The following is a 19,548-nucleotide window of genomic DNA, read 5'->3' as shown; positions in this document are numbered from 1 at the left end:
AACTTGAGAGAATATGTATGCACACTAAAATCAGCCCACTCTTATTTTCACACACTTGTGTCAATTTTGTGAGCCAAGGACCCCTTTATATATTATGGAGGATTAGGGTTACATCCATGTAAACCCTAACACCCATGACCTTTCATTTACATAGGATCCATGGGTTAAAAGCTCCATGGACCATCCATGAAAGCTTAGCCCAACCTAAATGAACTTGGCCCATTCCATATATATAAGAGTCCATATTTAATTAGTTCTTTTTGATCACTTAATTAATTCTAAATTAATTCTTGATCAATACTAATTAAATAATATGATTCGGGAATCATTATATATTAGAACTTATAATATATTAATATAAATCATAAATATACTATTCTCAAAAGACTATCCATATAAATTGTGCCGGTGAAGTGCAACCCAAATGGACCATGCCGGGTCGGGTCAAGTACATACCAAATATAGTTATGGACTTAGACATTAATCCAACAGTCTCCCACTTGGATAAGTCTAAAACTATTATTGAGTATGACTTCAAAACCTAATTGGCAATCGTAGCTCTTAAAGCCGCTGTCGAACTCTGAACTTGTCAATGACTTGTCCATTAGATAAGGGATCATATATTCCTCCATTCTAGATATCATATGGACTGAGACATGGATTATAATCATTCTCTCTGTCCATTTGTTGTTTCCCGATTTTCGATTTATGATGACTGACTGATTGAACAAATCAAATCAGTCCTGGCTTGGCCAAGCACTCACATGTGTCATCGCTAAATCATCGAGGGGCCCACAGATATCGCTTTTATCCCGAAGGTAAAAGGAATGGATAAACTTCGACTCATATGGCTTGTTCTACTACTTGTTGAATCATACACAAAGGCACGTTTTATAACATCGAGTTACCAAATGCGTTTTCGTGCAATCAATGTATAACCAACTCATAGTAACAACTCATATCTCTAGGTTTGAAGAATATAAGATATTATCGTCTCATGATCACTCGTGATAAAATCCATGAAGTGATTCAAATGAGCGCGGGTTGAATCCAATACTCAGAACTTATGAGCACTCATGAGTGTTGTAGCACCACTTTGTCCACCAACTTGGACCTCTACAAACCAACCCATGACAGTCTTGATTCATAACTACTTCCAACATATGACCGACTGTGGATGGTTTGAATAACTTAATCATTCAGGAAGAGCGACTTAGTTATTCTGGAAGTCAAAACATGCAAAGTGAAACACAAGAATAAATGAATCAAATATGGTATCAAACCCTATGAATATAAATAAACACTTTTATTTATCACCATACTGATTACTCATTATTCATTGTTTCGGTTTTATCAACTTTATACTTGAATTAAAAACACTAGTTGTCCCCTGCTCCAAGCATGTACACTATGTTTTTCTTAAACAATAGCTTTGCCATACACCAAGTATGCACTCTATGTTTGTCTATGATCCTTTCTTTGTGAAATAAACCAATTGAACATAATTTCAATGATTCTAATTTCACACTCCCAAATCCTTATCGAAAAATGTGAGAATTTCAAATTCCTATCATTTATCGGAATCTGTTTAGATTTTAAACTTATATGCACTGACCCTCCTGTAATGAATATGTACAAAGTCACAAAGACTTGTCAACAGTCATTATAAGGTATTCCAATAGAGATCAACTCCATGGAAACTAAGTCTCATATTCAAAGTACATTGCTTTGGACATGCTTCTTGCATTAAGTTTTCTAATCGTACACAGATAACTTCCACCTATGGAGACAACTCCATATTCTCATTTTGACTATCACTTCTAAATAAGAGATGCCTCTTTTCAGAATATGTCAATATGGTCCTTCCAAAATTAGCACTATACTTCCTACTGTCCCTGAGCAACCAATCTTTGGTAAACCTCAGATTGTCCTCGACAATTGCTTAATCATTTTAGTCATATCCAATTCTAGACCTTTTCCCTTCTTAATGCCTCTGGGCATTTGGAAAAATTTAGAAATGACAAATATTATAGCACATGCAATCGATCATGTACCCAAAGCAAATGGTACACGATTCATGATGTCTCACATAAAGACATGATTCTAGACCAGTCTTTTGCTACAATATTTTTATTTGCCATGTTTTCAAAATTTGACTATGAAGAGGGATGTCGTAATCATAATCGAATTTTGAGAACGCAATATATAGAATTTCCTTAAGTTGAACCAATCCAACGTGAAATTCATATATATATTTTTGACTAAAGATGATTAAGGTCTCAATCTAAGCCTTTAGAACCGAAATGAAGTATATCCTCTCCCTTAATTATAGCAAAACAACTTTTTCAATCCCTGCAGCCTCACGAATTGAAACTTTTGTTTTCTATAATTATCATTGCTAACTTGCAACACTAACAATAATTATCATGCTCCCACTAATGTGATGATTATTAGCATAACACTTATGCTCCCACTAGCTTTGACATGTACTCAGAAATATGCTGGACTTCTAGAAATCAATACTTTATTGACTTTCTTACCAAAGTTCAGATTTCTGATACGAGATGCTTTGATAAAACTTTATCAAAATCATACACCTTTCCTTAGATAGCATGCATGTGTGTCTAAACAATTTCAGAACTATGAAAAGGGATGCCGTAATTATAGTCTCAATTGTTTAGACCTTTTGCCATCTGCTTCAAATCTACTTGGTGGAAGTGTTTCCTCACCATCATTTTCATGAATCGGAGAGAAACCTTATGACCCTTAGATTTTATGGTGTATGTGTTCTTATCCATGTGAATCGTCAAAACCATAGTCACAAGACAAGGATAATGACAAATCCAAACTCATATGGACTGAACTTATGCAATCTTAACTTCTTGCCACCTGGCAGTACAGGGCCTGCCATTGCTTCCAAGTTGTTATGCAACCAATTGAGAATTTTCAGAATCCTATGCAAAGCCAACTTTAACTGGAATGGTCACAGAATATGTCAACATGATAGGTTATAAACCTCAAGTCATGTGCTAGTGAAGAACCTCAGGTTTTATTCTTGATTAGTTCTTGAAATTCTTTTTAGGATCTTTAAGACTCCCACTGTCCTCTTGACATATAAGACTATCTTGCCAAATATTCAAGAGATAGTGTGGATTCTTTATCAAGACAAACACTTCACACAATTGGCCTTAGTTCGTCTTTGTTTTATCTAAAACATCACAACTTACCAATTTCAAATGTACAAGAGTAGGACACTTTTACTCTTACATTTGACAAGTGTTTTAAACCTTTCTTTAAGATATGTCACTCAAGTTACAATCTTGGAGTATGACTCTAAGAATTGTTTTGGAACAAAGTATGACTCATCTTCCTGATCTAACCATTTCAACAATTCATGACTCCTCTTCTTAGTCATAAGAATGCACTAAGATGACCTTTAGAGGACTAATTGTGATATGATTTCTAAATCATTAAGATGATCACAAACATGATACTAAAGTACTCTCCCATCTCTTCAGATTTGAGAAACTTTTATCTTTCTGCCTAATTTGATTCTTCCCATTCGTTCTGCCATACATTGAGACTTTTCCAATGTTTCAGAATTATACTTAAACTTGTAAGTATAACCATATTTACTAAACTTTAGTAAATCAAATAGTCTTAACGAGCTTTGTGGTGGACATGACCAGTGCACAAGAATGTGTACTCGATCCCTTTAGTCCTTCACTTGACTCACACATCCATGTGAACAAGTAATTAGTCTTGATTTTCCAATGCTTGAAAGTTCTCATTCATCATACTATTCAACTTGCATGATTCCAAGTTTTGGTCCAATTGAAACTTGGGCGATGAGGAACTTTCCTGATTTGGTAAATTTAGACACTACCACAAATGAAAAAATCAAATCCATTTTCAAATATTGCTGTCAGTGGAATGATATAAGTAACAATTTTCCACAAATGCCATTGTAAGGATACTTCAAATAAATAAAATTAAACAATTTTCTTTTATTTTAAAACTTTGCGGAAAAACTTATCCTTACAATCCATATGGAAAATTGTTATTATCTATTCCTTAGCAATATATCATAACTTCTTAAGCAACTGCTCAAAATTCTGATGCGATCGAAATCCACCTTCGCGATCAGAATCAGCATATACTTCCTTTAATATTTCTCTCTATTCTTTGATTCTTAAAACATCAACATGTGACCCAGTCACATCATGTAATGAGGATCTCAGAATAGAACTTAACAGAGTTAGATAATGGGTTCTACCTGATGTAGAGTCAAACTTATTGACTTTAACATCCTTAGGTAAATTTGGCAGCTTTGCAATCAACGCCCCTTCCTTTGGCAAAATAAACATATGGACCCTTTGGTAATGGGACTATCTCAGACTTAGCCTTTCTCTTTACCATTTGGTCAACCAGGTTGATTATGGCCAATCCCTTTCCATTGGGAAGAGAATGCTTTTTCTGGATTTCCAGTGTCACCATTGTCACTGTCCATAAAGTTTTTGGGAAGTTGATCTTCTAATCAAATTTGCTTCACTATCGTTCCAAATCATTGTTGATTCAGCAGCACCAAGCAAATAGATATGATCATTAAGGTTCATGTCATAGTCTGTATCATAGTAGTCCCAAAGGAACTCACTATGTGACTTAGAAAGTGATTGAACATCTAACTTTCTCAAGACTTTGAAACCCAACTCTCCCGGCTTGTCAATATGTGACTTCATCTCTAAGATGTGATCACACATAGACCTTGCTTGCCATTAGGGCTTGAGTGACCTTGAACTTGTGGGTTAGGGAGAATAATTGGAGGAGGTGGAGGAAGTAAAGTTCCTAGAGATTTGGGAAGATCATAGATGTCTAAACTCGACATCTTTTGGGAGATATTCAAGATAGTTGATCTAAAGTCCTTAATATAACACCCAATATGAAATATTAAGGCTAGGATCCAACAACCTATTTATAACTGGAAGAGGGATGTCGTAATCCGAGCTATAAAATAGTTGAAGGTAGGTAAATGACGATTTACCAATTTCCACCATGAAAAACGAAATAATTTAATTAGGTTTTTACTTGGATTTGAAACTCCTAGATCTTTTGAGATTCATTGAACTTTTCAATGGCATGTTTCAATCTCGAGTGTGCCCTTCAGGTTTTGTGACTGGGATGCCGAGGATCACAAAACAAGGTGTGAAGTAACCATGCAAATATACTTGGTACCCTTAATATTTACCACTCAATCGATGTGTCGGTTAACCACACGAGCTCCACCGATACTATGATAAATATTAAGTTACCCTTTGCCTACTTTGTTAAATCCAGGTTAGTGTACCGGTTAACCACACACGCTCCACTAACGGTTTAAACAAAGTGCAAAGTGTAATTTCATGGATTAGCACCTTATTCACATTTTCCTAAGTAACTAAGATTGGGAATTAATAAAATGTTTAGTTACTTAGTATTTATCATTAATACTTTTAATGAAGGGAGAATTATAGTCCTTGTCCTACCTGTTCGGCTAACGACCCTCCCCCAGTCAAGGAAGCGGTGGGTGAGAGTGGACATCCATTAAGCTGCCATTTTATAGGCAACAACCTTATACCCCCCTTATAGACCGGCTTCGTGAATAAGGCCTACTAATGGTAAGACGACTTGCTCTTATACATATAATATATTAATAATATAAGGGTGTATTTTAGACATTTAAAATACTTGATGGTTTAATCTATTAATTAAACTACACTTTTAATTTAATTAAACTCAAACCATATATTTATGGATTTAATAATACTCTTTTAATTAAACGCTTTAATTAACTATTAATAAAGTTCATAAGAGTTAATTTGAACTATTCAACAAAACATCATAATTCCAATTATTAAACTCAAAATTAAAACCATTTAATTAATTGTTTAAGTTATGAACCCAAGAGTTTTAGAATTCAATTCTTTTTTTCATAAAAAAAATTTCTCAAATTCCAAAACTTGAGGGCAAGTTTTGTAATTCTTGAAAACCTTTGGATTCCATAACTTATGGAATTAATGGTGTTTTATGATGAAACTTTCCATGTTCCATAACTTAAGAACAAGTTATGGAATTCTTTAAAACATTAACACCAAATTTTGTAACTCCATAAAAACTTTGAATCAAATTTTTTTTTTTTTAAAAAAAAACTTTCATATCCATAACTTATGGAAGTTTTAAAAAGCCTTAAGATCACAACTTTAAAAAAAAAACTTTTGAGCTCCAAAATTTGTAACTCCTTAAAACATTTAGGTCAAACTTTTAAAACTAATAAAATAATCATATCATTTTATCTTTTACTAAATTTGACCTAATTCAACTCATATAACAAATGATTCAAATTTTACAAATAATTCGTTTTTCACAAAACAAGTAATTATCTTAAAATTTGACAAACGTCATGTTTTTTTCCTTCTTTTTCAACTTGAAAATAAATCATTTGCATCAATATAACAGAAAACAACCCATGGCTCTGATACCACTGTTGGGTTTTGAGCATTTTAACATTCTTATGGTGTACATGCAACCCTATAAACCTTGGATCTATGTTTTCTCTATTATACATGCAAATATTAACTATTCCAAGGTTTCATCCTAACTAGCATATTATGAAGCACCTATACTACAAAGTTCTAGTTAGATGACATACCTTTTGATGTAGCTTGATGTCTTCAAGCTTTAAGAGCTTAGCCCCAATAGTGTGGAAGCCTCAAATGGAATCACAAATCACCAAAACACCTTGGAAGAACTTGAGAGAATATGTATGCACACTAAAATCGGCCCACTCTTATTTTCACACACTTGTGTCAATTTTGTGAGCCAAGGACCCCTTTATATATTATGGAGGATTAGGGTTACATCAATGTAAACCCTAACACCCATGACCTTTCATTTACATAGGATCCATGGGTTAAAAGCTCCATGGACCATCCATGAAAGCTTAGCCCAACCTAAATGAACTTGGCCAATTCCATATATATAAGAGTTCATATTTAATTAGTTCTTTTTGATCACTTAATTAATTCTAAATTAATTTTTGATCAATACTAATTAAATAATATGATTCCATATTAATATATTAGAACTTATAATATATTAATATAAATCATAAATATACTATTCTCAAAAGACTATCCATATAAATTGTGCCGGTGAAGTGCAACCCAAATGGACCATGCCAGGTCGGGTCAAGTACATACCAAATATAGTTATGGACTTAGACATTAATCCAACAAAATGGAGCTTGGAACTTATGAAGGATGATGAGGAATTCTTAGAAGTTGTTTTAGTCAAAAAAAATTGATCGAATTGATCATATGAAGATAGATTGCTACATTTTAAAGCCTAAAGGATGTTGATGTCAGCTTGACCCCTTGTGAATACTATTACCATGTCTCATGACTTGTAACTCCGATTGAGGAGAATCAAGATGTTCCGCAAACTAGACAAAATTTCGAACGACTTTCGTGTTTGTGAAAAAAGAAGAAATATAGAAAAATTTGATCGAATTTCTCCTGTAAATTCGATCGAATTTCCACTTCGTGGTTTCAGAAAGTCCCGAAAAATGAAAAATGCAAAATTTGATAAAGACTTCAAATTTTTGATCATGTTTCTGAAAAACTCGATCGAATTTCTCCTTTTCTTGCTCCGGAAGCTATAGGCTTACATATAAGTTCAACCTCCCTAATCAGTTTGAAGCCTAGACACTCAGAGTCGATTCATGAAGCTCCACACGACGAAAAAGTCTTTTTTGCGGCGATTTCTCTCTGATTTCAGTGATTTTTTAGGATATGAAGATTGTGAATCGTGTCTCTATGTTAGTTTAGTAAGATTTAGTAGTTTAATGTTTCAATTTACTAGTTTTTATCATATTTTAGCCATGTCTGGCTAAACCCTAGTTTTCAGTTCTACACAGATTATTACTTTTCATGTAATCAATCATTAGACCTAGTTTTTGGTTTGTGATTCTATCTATATTTTTCAGTTTCGCACTTAATGAATTTTTTATTTTGATTCTTTTTAGCTTGATCGCCTAATTTGGGTTTAATCACTCTAGTTAATCAGTTAATAGAATCAGTAATTATTCTAATCAACTGGTAATAAGTAACAAGTATCATATTGGTTCCGAGTTGCGATTTAAATCTGATATAAACTGTAAAAATCATACCTTTCCACTTCCGAGTTTGTGAGAAGAATTGGGTATTGGTAGGAATTTTACACAGATCATAATGCTACTTTTCTGATTTTAATTAAGAGCTTGTTTGATTAGACAGTAAAAAAGTTAAGGTTAATTCAAATAGCTTGTTTTGGTTAACTAATTAGGTAAAAAAGAATATACTAGAGCCTATTAGTTGTTCTCAGTACCAACTTAGATAGAACGCATCTCAAATAATCATGTCAATGTTGATTGCATGACTAGGAAAATCGCAGCAGAACTGAACTTGATTTTTATTATTGAATTTCATTTAGTTTATTTCACTACAAATTTTAGTTTTAATTAATAACAGAAAATACCCCTTTTTCATAATTTTTTGTTTTATGACTAGTATGTTCCTTACGCAAAGAGGCATTGACTATTAGGATGTGTCCCTGAGGATTCAACCCTACGTCCGTGTGATATCCTTTAGTGCATTCAGGCAGTGAAATTTTATTAATCATGTGCGACAGCTGTTTAATAGTCATCATATCCAAGAGTGTCATCATAGAAACCAGATGATTCATGAGAATGCTCCAAAATCTCAAGTCACATATAACAATCTCCACCTTGACTTGAGTATGCTCTAAACTCCACCTTAAACCAGGAAGTTTGTAGGGACTTAACACCCGTGAACATCAACTAAGTCCAAGAAAATTTTAAACTCTCAATGAGCAACGACTTTGTCAACATATATGTTGGGTTCACCTTGGTATCAAATCTTAAGTATAAAGAACCTTTCCTTCTCTAGAATGTCACGAATGAAATTCAACCTAACATCAATCTACTTCGTCTTCTCATTATACATAGGATTCTTTGTAAGATTCAATGCACTCTAACTGTTACAGTACAAGACAGGCTTATCCACCTTCAGACCAAGTCTCTGAATGAGTGTGTCTAACCATATATATTCCTTTATTCCTCCATCATAGATATGTACTCTGATTCAGTTGTAGACAAAGTAATTGTATCTTGTAAACTTGACTTCCAACTGATAGCACATCCGAATAGAGTAAAGATATAACACGCCATTGATTTTTTTCTTCACCAGATCACCATCGTGGTCAAAATCTACATATCCAACCAATTCACTTCGAGTGTTAGCTCCATACACCAAACAAACATCTTTTGTTCACTTCAAGTATCGTATGATCCACTTGACTACTTCCCAATGAGCTTTTCCAAGATTTCTCATAAACATGCTTACGACACTAACTGAATGAGAAAATCATGTTTTGTATAGAACATTGCATGCATAATGTACTTCCTTTCCTCATTATTATGGGATAGTACTTGGATCGAGTTTAAAGTGTACCGCCAAAGGAGTTCCAACTGGTTTGGACCGAACAAAGTAGAATGACTGCAAGACTTTCTTAATGTATTTTTATTGATAAATACACAATTGTCCTGCTCTTCTATCCCTTCAAATCTCCATTCCAAGTATCTTCTACGTAGCTCCTAAATCTTTTATTTCAAACTCTTTCTTCAGGATCTCCTTCAATTCATTTATATCATCCATGTCCTTAGCTACGATGAGCATGTCATCAACATATAACAATAGATATATGTAGGAATCATGTGATAATTCCTTTAATTAAACACAGTTGTCAAAGTGGTTTTGGATGTAGCCATGCGAGATCATAAATGAATCAAATCTATTGTACCATTGCCTTGGAGACTGCTTCAAACCATATATTTCTTCAACAAACATATATGATACTTAGAATCAAGGAATCACTCTGGATGGGACATATAGATCTTCTCTTCTAACTGCCCATGAATAAATGCAATTTTCACATTAAGTTGTTCAAGCTCCAGATCAAGTGCACTCACCATGGCCAAAAGAACCCAAATACTCTTCTGCTTCACATCCAGTGAGAGCACCTTATGAAAATCGATTCCTTCTTTATGAGAGATCCCCTTTGCTACCAACCTTACTTTGAACCTAGTTGGTTCAACTCCTACAATTCCTTCTTTCTTCTTAAAAATTCAATTGCATCCTATTGGTTTTTCTGTTGGGTTTTGAGTATTCTAACACTCCTATGGTGTACATGCAACCCTATAAACCTTGGAAGAACTTGAGAGAATATGTATGCACACTAAAATCGGCCCACTCTTATTTTCACACACTTGTGCCAATTTTGTGAGCTAAGGACCCCTTTATATATTATGGAGGATTAGGGTTACATCCATGTAAACCCTAATACCCATGACATTTCATTTACACAGGATCCATGGGTTAAAAGCTCCATGGACCATCCATTAAAGCTTAGCCCAACCTAAATGAACTTGGCCCATTCCATATATATAAGAGTCCATATTTAATTAGTTCTTTTTGATCACTTAATTAATTCTAAATTAATTTTTGATCAATACTAATTAAATAATATGATTCCATATTAATATATTAGAACTTATAATATATTAATATAAATCATAAATATACTATTCTCAAAAGACTATCCATATAAATTGTGTCGGTGAAGTGCAACCCAAATGGACCATGCCAGGTCGAGTCAAGTACATACCAAATATAGTTATGGACTTAGACATTAATCCAACAGTCTCCCACTTGGATAAGTCTAAAACTATTATTGAGTATGACTTCAAAACCTAACTGGCAATCGTAGCTCTTAAAGCCGCTGTCGAACTCTGACCTTGTCAATGACTTGTCCATTAGACAGGGGATCACATATTCCTCCATTCTAGATATCATATGGACTGAGACATGTATTATAATCATTCTCTCTGTCCATTTGTTGTTTCCCGATTTTCGATTTATGATGACTGACTGATTGAACAAATCAAATCAATCCTGTCTTGGCCAAGCACTCACAAGTGTCATCGCTAAATCATCGAGGGGCCCACAGATATCGCTTTTATCCCGAAGGTAAAAGGAATGGATAAACTTCGACTCATATGGCTTGTTCTACTACTTGTTGAATCATACACAAAGGCACGTTTTATAACATCGAGTTACCAATGCGTTTTCGTGCAATCAATGTATAACCAACTCATAGTAACAACTCATATCTCTAGGTTTTAAGAATATAAGATATTATCGTCTCATGATCACTCGTGATAAAATCCATGAAGTGATTCAAATGAGCGTGTTTTGAATCCAATAGTCAGAACTTGGATAAGTCTAAAACTATTATTGAGTATGACTTCAAAACCTAACTGGCAATCGTAGCTCTTAAAGCCGCTGTCGAACTCTGACCTTGTCAATGACTTGTCCATTAGACAAGGGATCACATATTCCTCCATTCTAGATATCATATGGACTGAGACATGGATTATAATCATTCTCTCTGTCCATTTGTTGTTTCCCGATTTTCGATTTATGATGACTGACTGATTGAACAAATCAAATCAATCCTGTCTTGGCCAAGCACTCACATGTGTCATCGCTAAATCATCGAGGGGCCCACAGATATCGCTTTTATCCCGAAGGTAAAAGGAATGGATAAACTTCGACTCATATGGCTTGTTCTACTACTTGTTGAATCATACACAAAGGCACGTTTTATAACATCGAGTTACCAATGCGTTTTCGTGCAATCAATGTATAACCAACTCATAGAAACAACTCATATCTCTAGGTTTTAAGAATATAAGATATTATCGTCTCATGATCACTCGTGATAAAATCCATGAAGTGATTCAAATGAGCGTGTTTTGAATCCAATAGTCAGAACTTATGAGCACTCATGAGTGTTGTAGCACCACTTTGTCCACCAACTTAGACCTCTACAAACCAACCCATGACAGTCTTGATTTATATCTACTTCCAACATATGACCGACTGTGGATGGTTTGAATAACTTAATCATTCACGAAGAGCGACTTAGTTATTCTGGAAGTCAAAACATGCAAAGTGAAACACAAGAATAAATGAATCAAATATGGTATCAAACCCTATGAATATAAATAAACACTTTTATTTATCACCATACTGATTACTCATTATTCATTGTTTCGGTTTTATCAACTTTATACTTGAATTAAAAACACTAGTTGTCCCATGCTTCAAGCATGTACACTATGGTTTTCTTAAACAATATCTTTGCCGTACACCAAGTATGCACTCTATGTTTGTCTATGATCCTTACTTTGTGAAATAAACCAATTGAACATAATTTCAATGATTCTAATTTCACACTCCCAAATCCTTATCGAAAAATGTGAGAATTTCAAATTCCTATCATTTATCGGAATCTGTTTAGATTTTAAACTTATATGCACTGACCCTCCTGTAATGAATATGTACAAAGTCACAAAGACTTGTCAACAGTCATTATAAGGTATTCCAATAGAGATCAACTCCATGGAAACTAAGTCTCATATTCAAAGTACATTGCTTTGGACATGCTTCTTGCATTAAGTTTTCTAATCGTACACAGATAACTTCCACCTATGGAGACAACTCCATATTCTCATTTTGACTATCACTTCTGAATAAGAGATGCCTCTTTTCAGAATATGTCAATATGGTCCTTCCAAAATTAGCATTATACTTCCAACTGTCCCTGAGCAACCAATCTTTGGTAAACCTCAGATTGTCCTCGACAATTGCTTAATCATTTTAGTCATATCCAATTCTAGACCTTTTCCCTTCTTAATGCCTCTGGGCATTTGGAAAAATTTAGAAATGACAAATATTATAGCACATGCAATCGATCCTGTACCCAAAGCAAATGGTACACGATTCATGATGTCTCACATAAAGACATGATTCTAGACCAGTCTTTTGCTACAATATTTTTATTTGCCATGTTTTCAAATTTTGACTACGAAGAGGGATGCCGTAATCATAATTGAATTTTGAGAACGCAATATATAGAATTTCCTTAAGTTGAACCAATCCAACATGAAATTCATATATATATTCTTGACTAAAGATGATTAAGGTCTCAATCTAAGCCTTTAGAACTGAAATGAAGTATATTCTCTCCCTTAATTATAGCAAAACAACTTTTTCAATCCCTGCAGCCTCACGAATTGAAACTTTTGTTTTCTATAATTAACATTGCTAACTTGCAACACTAACAATAATTATCATGCTCCCACTTACATGATGAGTATTAGCATAACACTTATGCTCCCACTAGCTTTGACATGTACTCAGAAATCAGTTGGATTTCTAGAAATCAATACTTTATTGACTTTCTTACCAAAGTTCTGATTTCTGATACGAGATGCTTTGATAAAACTTTATCAAAATCATACACCTTTCCTTAGATAGCATGCATGTGTGTCTAAACAATTTCAGAACTATGAAAAGGGATGCCGTAATCATAGTCTCAATTGTGTAGACCTTTTGCCATCTGCTTCAAATCTACTTGGTGGAAGTGTTTCCTCACCATCATTTTCATGAATCGGAGAGAAACCTTATGACCCTTAGATTTTATGGTGTATGTGTTCTTATCCATGTGAATCGTCAAAACCATAGTCACAAGACAAGGATAATGACAAATCCAAACTCATATGGACTGAACTTATGCAATCTTAACTTCTTGCCACCTGGCAGTACAGGGCCTGCCATTGCTTCCAAGTTGTTATGCAACCAATTGAGAATTTTCAGAATCCTATGCAAAGCCAACTTTAACTGGAATGGGCACAGAATATGTCAACACGATAGGTTATAAACCTCAAGTCGTGTGCTAGTGAAGAACCTCAGGTTTTATTCTTGATTAGTTCTTGAAATTCTTTTTAGGATCTTTAAGACTCCCACTGTCCTCTTGACATATAAGACTATCTTGCCAAATATTCAAGAGATAGTGCGGATTCTTTATCAAGACAAACACTTCACACAATTGGCCTTAGTTCGTCTTTGTTTTATCCAAAACATCACAACTTAGCAATTTCAAATGTACAAGAGTATGACACTTTTACTCTTACATTTGACAAGTGTTTTAAACCTTTCTTTAAAATATGTCACTCAAGTTACAATCTTGGAGTATGACTCTAAGAATTGTTTTGGAACAAAGTATGACTCATCTTCCTGATCTAACCATTTCAACAATTCATGACTCCTCTTCTTAGTCACAAGAATGCACTAAGATGACCTTTAGAGGACTAATTGTGATATGATTTCTAAATCATTAAGATGATCACAAACATGATACTAAAGTACTCTCCCATCTCTTCAGATTTGAGAAACTTTTATCTTTCTGCCTAATTTGATTCTTCCCATTCGTTCTGCCATACATTGAGACTTTTCCAATGTTTCAGAATTATACTTAAACTTGTAAGTATAACCATATTTACTAAACTTTAGTAAATCAAATAGTCTTAACGAGCTTTGTGGTGGACATGACCAGTGCACAAGAATGTGTACTCGATCCCTTTAGTCCTTCACTTGACTCACACATCCATGTGAACAAGTAATTAGTCTTGATTTTCCAATGCTTGAAAGTTCTCATTCATCATACTATTCAACTTGCATGATTCCAAGTTTCGGTCCAATTGAAACTTGGGCGATGAGGAACTTTCCTGATTTGGTAAATTTAGACACTACCACAAATGAAAAAATCAAATCCATTTTCCAATATTGCTTTCAGTGGAATGATATAAGTAACAATTTTCCACAAATGCCATTGTAAGGATACTTCAAATAAATAAAATTAAACAATTTTCTTTTATTTTAAAACTTTGCGGAAAAACTTATCCTTACAATCCACATGGAAAATTGTTGTTATCTATTCATTAGCAATATATCATAACTTCTTAAGCAACTGCTCAAAATTCTGATGCGATCGAAATCCACCTTCGCGATCAGAATCAGCATATACTTCCTTTAAGACTTCTCTCTATTCTTTGATTCTTAAAACATCAACATGTGACCCAGTCACATCATGTAATGAGGATCTCAGAATAGAACTTAACAGAGTTAGATAATGGGCTCTACCTGATGTAGAGTCAAACTTATTGACCACACACGCTCCAACTATACTTTGATAAACATTAAGTTACCCTTTGCCTACCTTGTTAAGTCCAGGTTAGTGTGCCGGTTAACCACACACGCTCCACTAACAGCTTAAACAAAGTGCAAAGTGTAATTTCATGGATTAGCACCTTATTCACATTTTCCTAAGTAACTAAGATTGGGAATTTATAAGTGTTTAGTTACTTAGTATTTATCATTATACTGATAATTAAGGGAGTATTATAGTCCTTGTCCTACCTGTTTGGCTAACGACCCTCCACCGGTCAAGGAAGCGGTGAGTGAGAGTGGACAACCATTAAACTGTCATTTTATAGGCAGTAACCTTATACCCCCCTTATAGACCGGCTTCGTGAATGAGGCCTACTAATGGTAAGACGACTTGCTCTTATACATATAATATATTAAATTTTTAATATTATAATAGTATAAGGGTGTATTTTAGACATTTAAAATACTTTGTGGTTTAATCTATTAATTAAACTAGACTTTTAATTTAATTAAACTCAAACCATATATTTATGGATTAATAATACTCTTTTAATTAAACGCTTTAATTAACTATTAATAAAGTCCATAAGAGTTAATTTGAACTATTCAACAAAACATCATAATTCCAATTATTAAACTCAAAATTAAAACCATTTAATTAATTGTTTAAGTTATGAACCCAAGAGTTTTAGAATTCAATTCTTTTTTTCATAAAAAAATTTTCTCAAATTCCAAAACTTGAGGGCAAGTTTTGTAATTCTTGAAAACCTTTGGATTCCATAACTTATGGAATTAATGGTGTTTTATGATGAAACTTTCCATGTTCCATAACTTAAGAACAAGTTATGGAATTCTTTAAAACATTAACACCAAATTTTGTAACTCCATAAAAACTTTGAATCAAATTTTTTTTTTTAAAAAAAAAACTTTCATATCCATAACTTATGGAAGTTTTAAAAAGCCATAAGATCACAACCTTAAAAAAAACTTTTGAGCTCCAAAATTTTATGACAAAATATGTAACTCCTTAAAACATTTAGATCAAACTTTTAAAACTAATAAAATAATCATATCATTTTATCTTTTACTAAATTTGACCTAATTCAACTCATATAACAAATGATTCAAATTTTACAAATAATTTGTTTTTCACAAAACAAGTAATTATCTTAAAATTTGACAAACGTCATGTTTTTTTTCCTTTTTTTCCAACTTGAAAATAAAACATTTGCATCAATATAACAGAAAACAACCCATGGCTCTGGTACCACTGTTGGGTTTTGAGCATTCTAACACTCCTATGGTGTACATGCAACCCTATAAACCTTGGAAGAACTTGAGAGAATATGTATGCACACTAAAATCGGCCCACTCTTATTTTCACACACTTGTGCCAATTTTGTGAGTCAAGGACCCCTTTATATATTATGGAGGATTAGGGTTACATCCATGTAAACCCTAATACCCATGACCTTTCATTTACACAGGATCCATGGGTTAAAAGCTCCATGGACCATCCATGAAAGCTTAGCCCAACCTAAATGAACTTGGCCCATTCCATATATATAAGAGTCCATATTTAATTAGTTCTTTTTTATCACTTAATTAATTCTAAATTAATTCTTGATCAATACTAATTAAATAATATGATTCCATATTAATATATTAGAACTTATAATATATTAATATAAATCATAAATATACTATTCTCAAAAGACTATCCATATAAATTGTGCCGCTGAAGTGCAACCCAAATGGACCATGCCAGGTTGGGTCAAGTACATACCAAATATAGTTATGGACTTAGACATTAATCCAACATTTTCTCCCTTTGGTAATGGAACAAGATCCCATGTTTCATTCTTTTCCAATGATAGCATTTCTTCATTCATTGCCATCAACCAGTTAGTTGCTTTTTTACTCTTCATGGCCTCTTTATATGATTAAGGCTCTTTAGTGTCAATGTATTTTCCAGTTTCCAAAGCAAATTCAATGGAGTCAAGATCACATGAATTGACATATCCCGCATATCTTTGAGGTTATCGAATAACCCTCTTCAATCTTCTCCTTGCTATAGTTTTCGACCCATCTTCTCTTCCAAAATCAGTATCACTAGAAGAACATTCACTAGGTTGCTCATGGGTTTTATCTCGTCTATGTTCACACTGACTGTCTGTTGATCTTCACTTATCACAACTCTGTATGGAGTTCGTGTTGCAAAATCTACTTTTTGGTTAGCACCTTGATATTTGTTCCCTACTAGACTTTTATCACCTCCTCCCTGGTTAACCATGGGAGAATCATCAAAGGTCACATCTCTACTTATGATAAATTTAGGAGTTTTTCCTTCTTCTATACACCATAGATTATAACCTTTTTACTCATGTCGCATATCCTAGAAATATCCACTTCATTGTTTTTGGCTCAAGTTTATCATCATTCACATGAGCATATGTAGGGCATCCAAATATATCTAAGCCAAAATAGTCATAGGGTTTTCCAAACAATACCTCTTGAGGAGTGTTTAAGTCTATAGCAGTTTATGGTGATGTGTTCACCAGATATCAAGCAGTGTTAACTGCTTTTGCCAAAATTTCTTAGATAAATCGGCAAATATTTGCATGCACCTTTTCCATTGCATTAGTGTTTGGTTCATCCATTTTTCCACTCTATTTTGTTGTAGTGTGTTTTGCACAGTGCGGTGCCTCACTATACCTTTTCTTTTTCCAAGGTTATTAAATGGAGCATTGCAGAACTCCAACCCATTATCAATTCTGAGAGTCTTGACTTGTTTTCCAGTCTTTTTCTCAACCATTGTCTTCTACTCCTTGAAATTCCCAAACACCTCACCTTTTGTATTTAGAAAATACAACCATACTTTCCTTGAATAATCGACAATGAACGCCATAAAGTATGAGCATCCATAATGAGACTTCACTAGAAATGGAACCCACAGATATGAGTGAACATATTCCAGGATTTCCTTGCTTGTGTGTTGACTAATATCAAACTTCACTTGATGACACTTTCCTTTGACACAAGCTTCACAAAACTTTATCTTTCCATTAACCTTACCGCCAAACAGTCCTTGTTTACTTAGAATTGACATGCATTTCTCATTCATATCTCCTAACCTATGATGCCACAATTTTTTCTTGATATCACCTTGATCCAAGGATTGGGATATAGCCACCATTCCCCTAATCGTATTGTCTTCTAGGAAATAAATCACATGCTTTATCTTCCCTTTCATCACCATCATAGCATATTTTGAGACTTTAACCCAGTCATCCTCACCAGCATACCTCATTCCATTTTTAGCCAAATTTCTAACAGAAATCATATTCTTCCGAAGATCTAGAACAAACCAGTAATATAACTTTCTAACCATACCATCATGCATCTTTATCTGTACACCACTACTTCTGGTACAGCACATCCCATCATCACCCATCTTGACTGTGTAAGTCCATTCTTTAAATAATTTGAACCAATCATGATCGTATGTCATGTGATATGATGATCCTGATTCCAAGACCCAAGCATCTATAAAACTATTTGTACATACAATTAGCACATCACCATCATTTCCTTCATCAGAACTTTCCAAAACCACAACATCAATGTTATTGCTGCTTTATTCACTGTAACTTGGTGCCACCTCCAGTTCATGGCAGTTCATCGAGATTCCTCGACAACACATTAGGTGTTATTGAGTGACACCTTTTCACTTGGTGGCGCCAATGGTACTTCTTCGAGATGTCATTAAGGCGTATCATGTGCCATTGAGTGGCACATCATATTCATAGTTCTTCTTCGAGGAGCCATGAGGGTACATCAGGTCCCATTGAGTGGCACCTTAAGTGCATGTTGTAACATCTACAAATATTTGTTTTATTTAATAAATAAAATCCTAGAATAGGATAATCGTAAATAGATAAGATTCTTTCATATGCGATGCAAGTTATATAAATGATATTTACACATGTTTTATGGACAAATATTATGGATTTATAATATTTGTATAAATCATTAATATAAAAAAATTAACGAATTACATTAAATAAAAGTGTAAAAATAAAAAATTATTTAGGATAAATAATCTTCATAGAAGTTTTAGAATCCGTGATGAAAATCTTGTAGATATAAAGAGCGCCCAAATATGACTTCGTATGAAGAAGTTATGATCTTTCGAAGTTTCGCGTTCAGCCTTATATGGCAAAGTGTTTTGTAAAATGTCAATCAGATATTGGTTGCTTATTATCCTAAGTAATCTAAAGGAAAGTCGTAATGATCGTAATTCTGAGAGTGTCCATACAAAGATCGTCTATATCTGACTTCGTATGATGAAGTTATGATTTTTCGAAGTTTCGGTGCGACA

At 33.8% G+C, this 19,548-nt stretch overlaps 1 protein-coding gene across 1 annotated transcript; it reads right to left on the bottom strand.

The window, feature by feature from the left end:
• Positions 1-17,988: 17,988 nt before the first annotated feature.
• On the bottom strand, positions 17,989-18,621 carry LOC145105951 (putative mitochondrial protein AtMg00300). Its single transcript, XM_079043008.1, has one exon. It carries the CDS (start codon positions 18,619-18,621, stop codon positions 17,989-17,991), a length of 633 nt encoding a protein of 210 aa, XP_078899134.1.
• Positions 18,622-19,548: the final 927 nt, after the last annotated feature.

The sequence above is a fragment of the Lactuca virosa genome, chromosome 4 (genome assembly GCF_052849685.1).
Source record: "Lactuca virosa cultivar CGN04683 chromosome 4, Lactuca_virosa_CGN04683_v6, whole genome shotgun sequence".
NCBI classification, from domain to species: Eukaryota; Viridiplantae; Streptophyta; class Magnoliopsida; order Asterales; family Asteraceae; genus Lactuca; species Lactuca virosa.
The sequence above is the reverse complement of the archived record's forward strand: the minus strand, read 5'-3'. Positions and strand labels throughout refer to the sequence as shown.

Bases quoted from the DNA above. Each gene is read 5' to 3' on its own strand.
- LOC145105951 (XM_079043008.1), bottom strand. From the start codon at position 18,621: ATGGGTGATGATGGGATGTGCTGTACCAGAAGTAGTGGTGTACAGATA.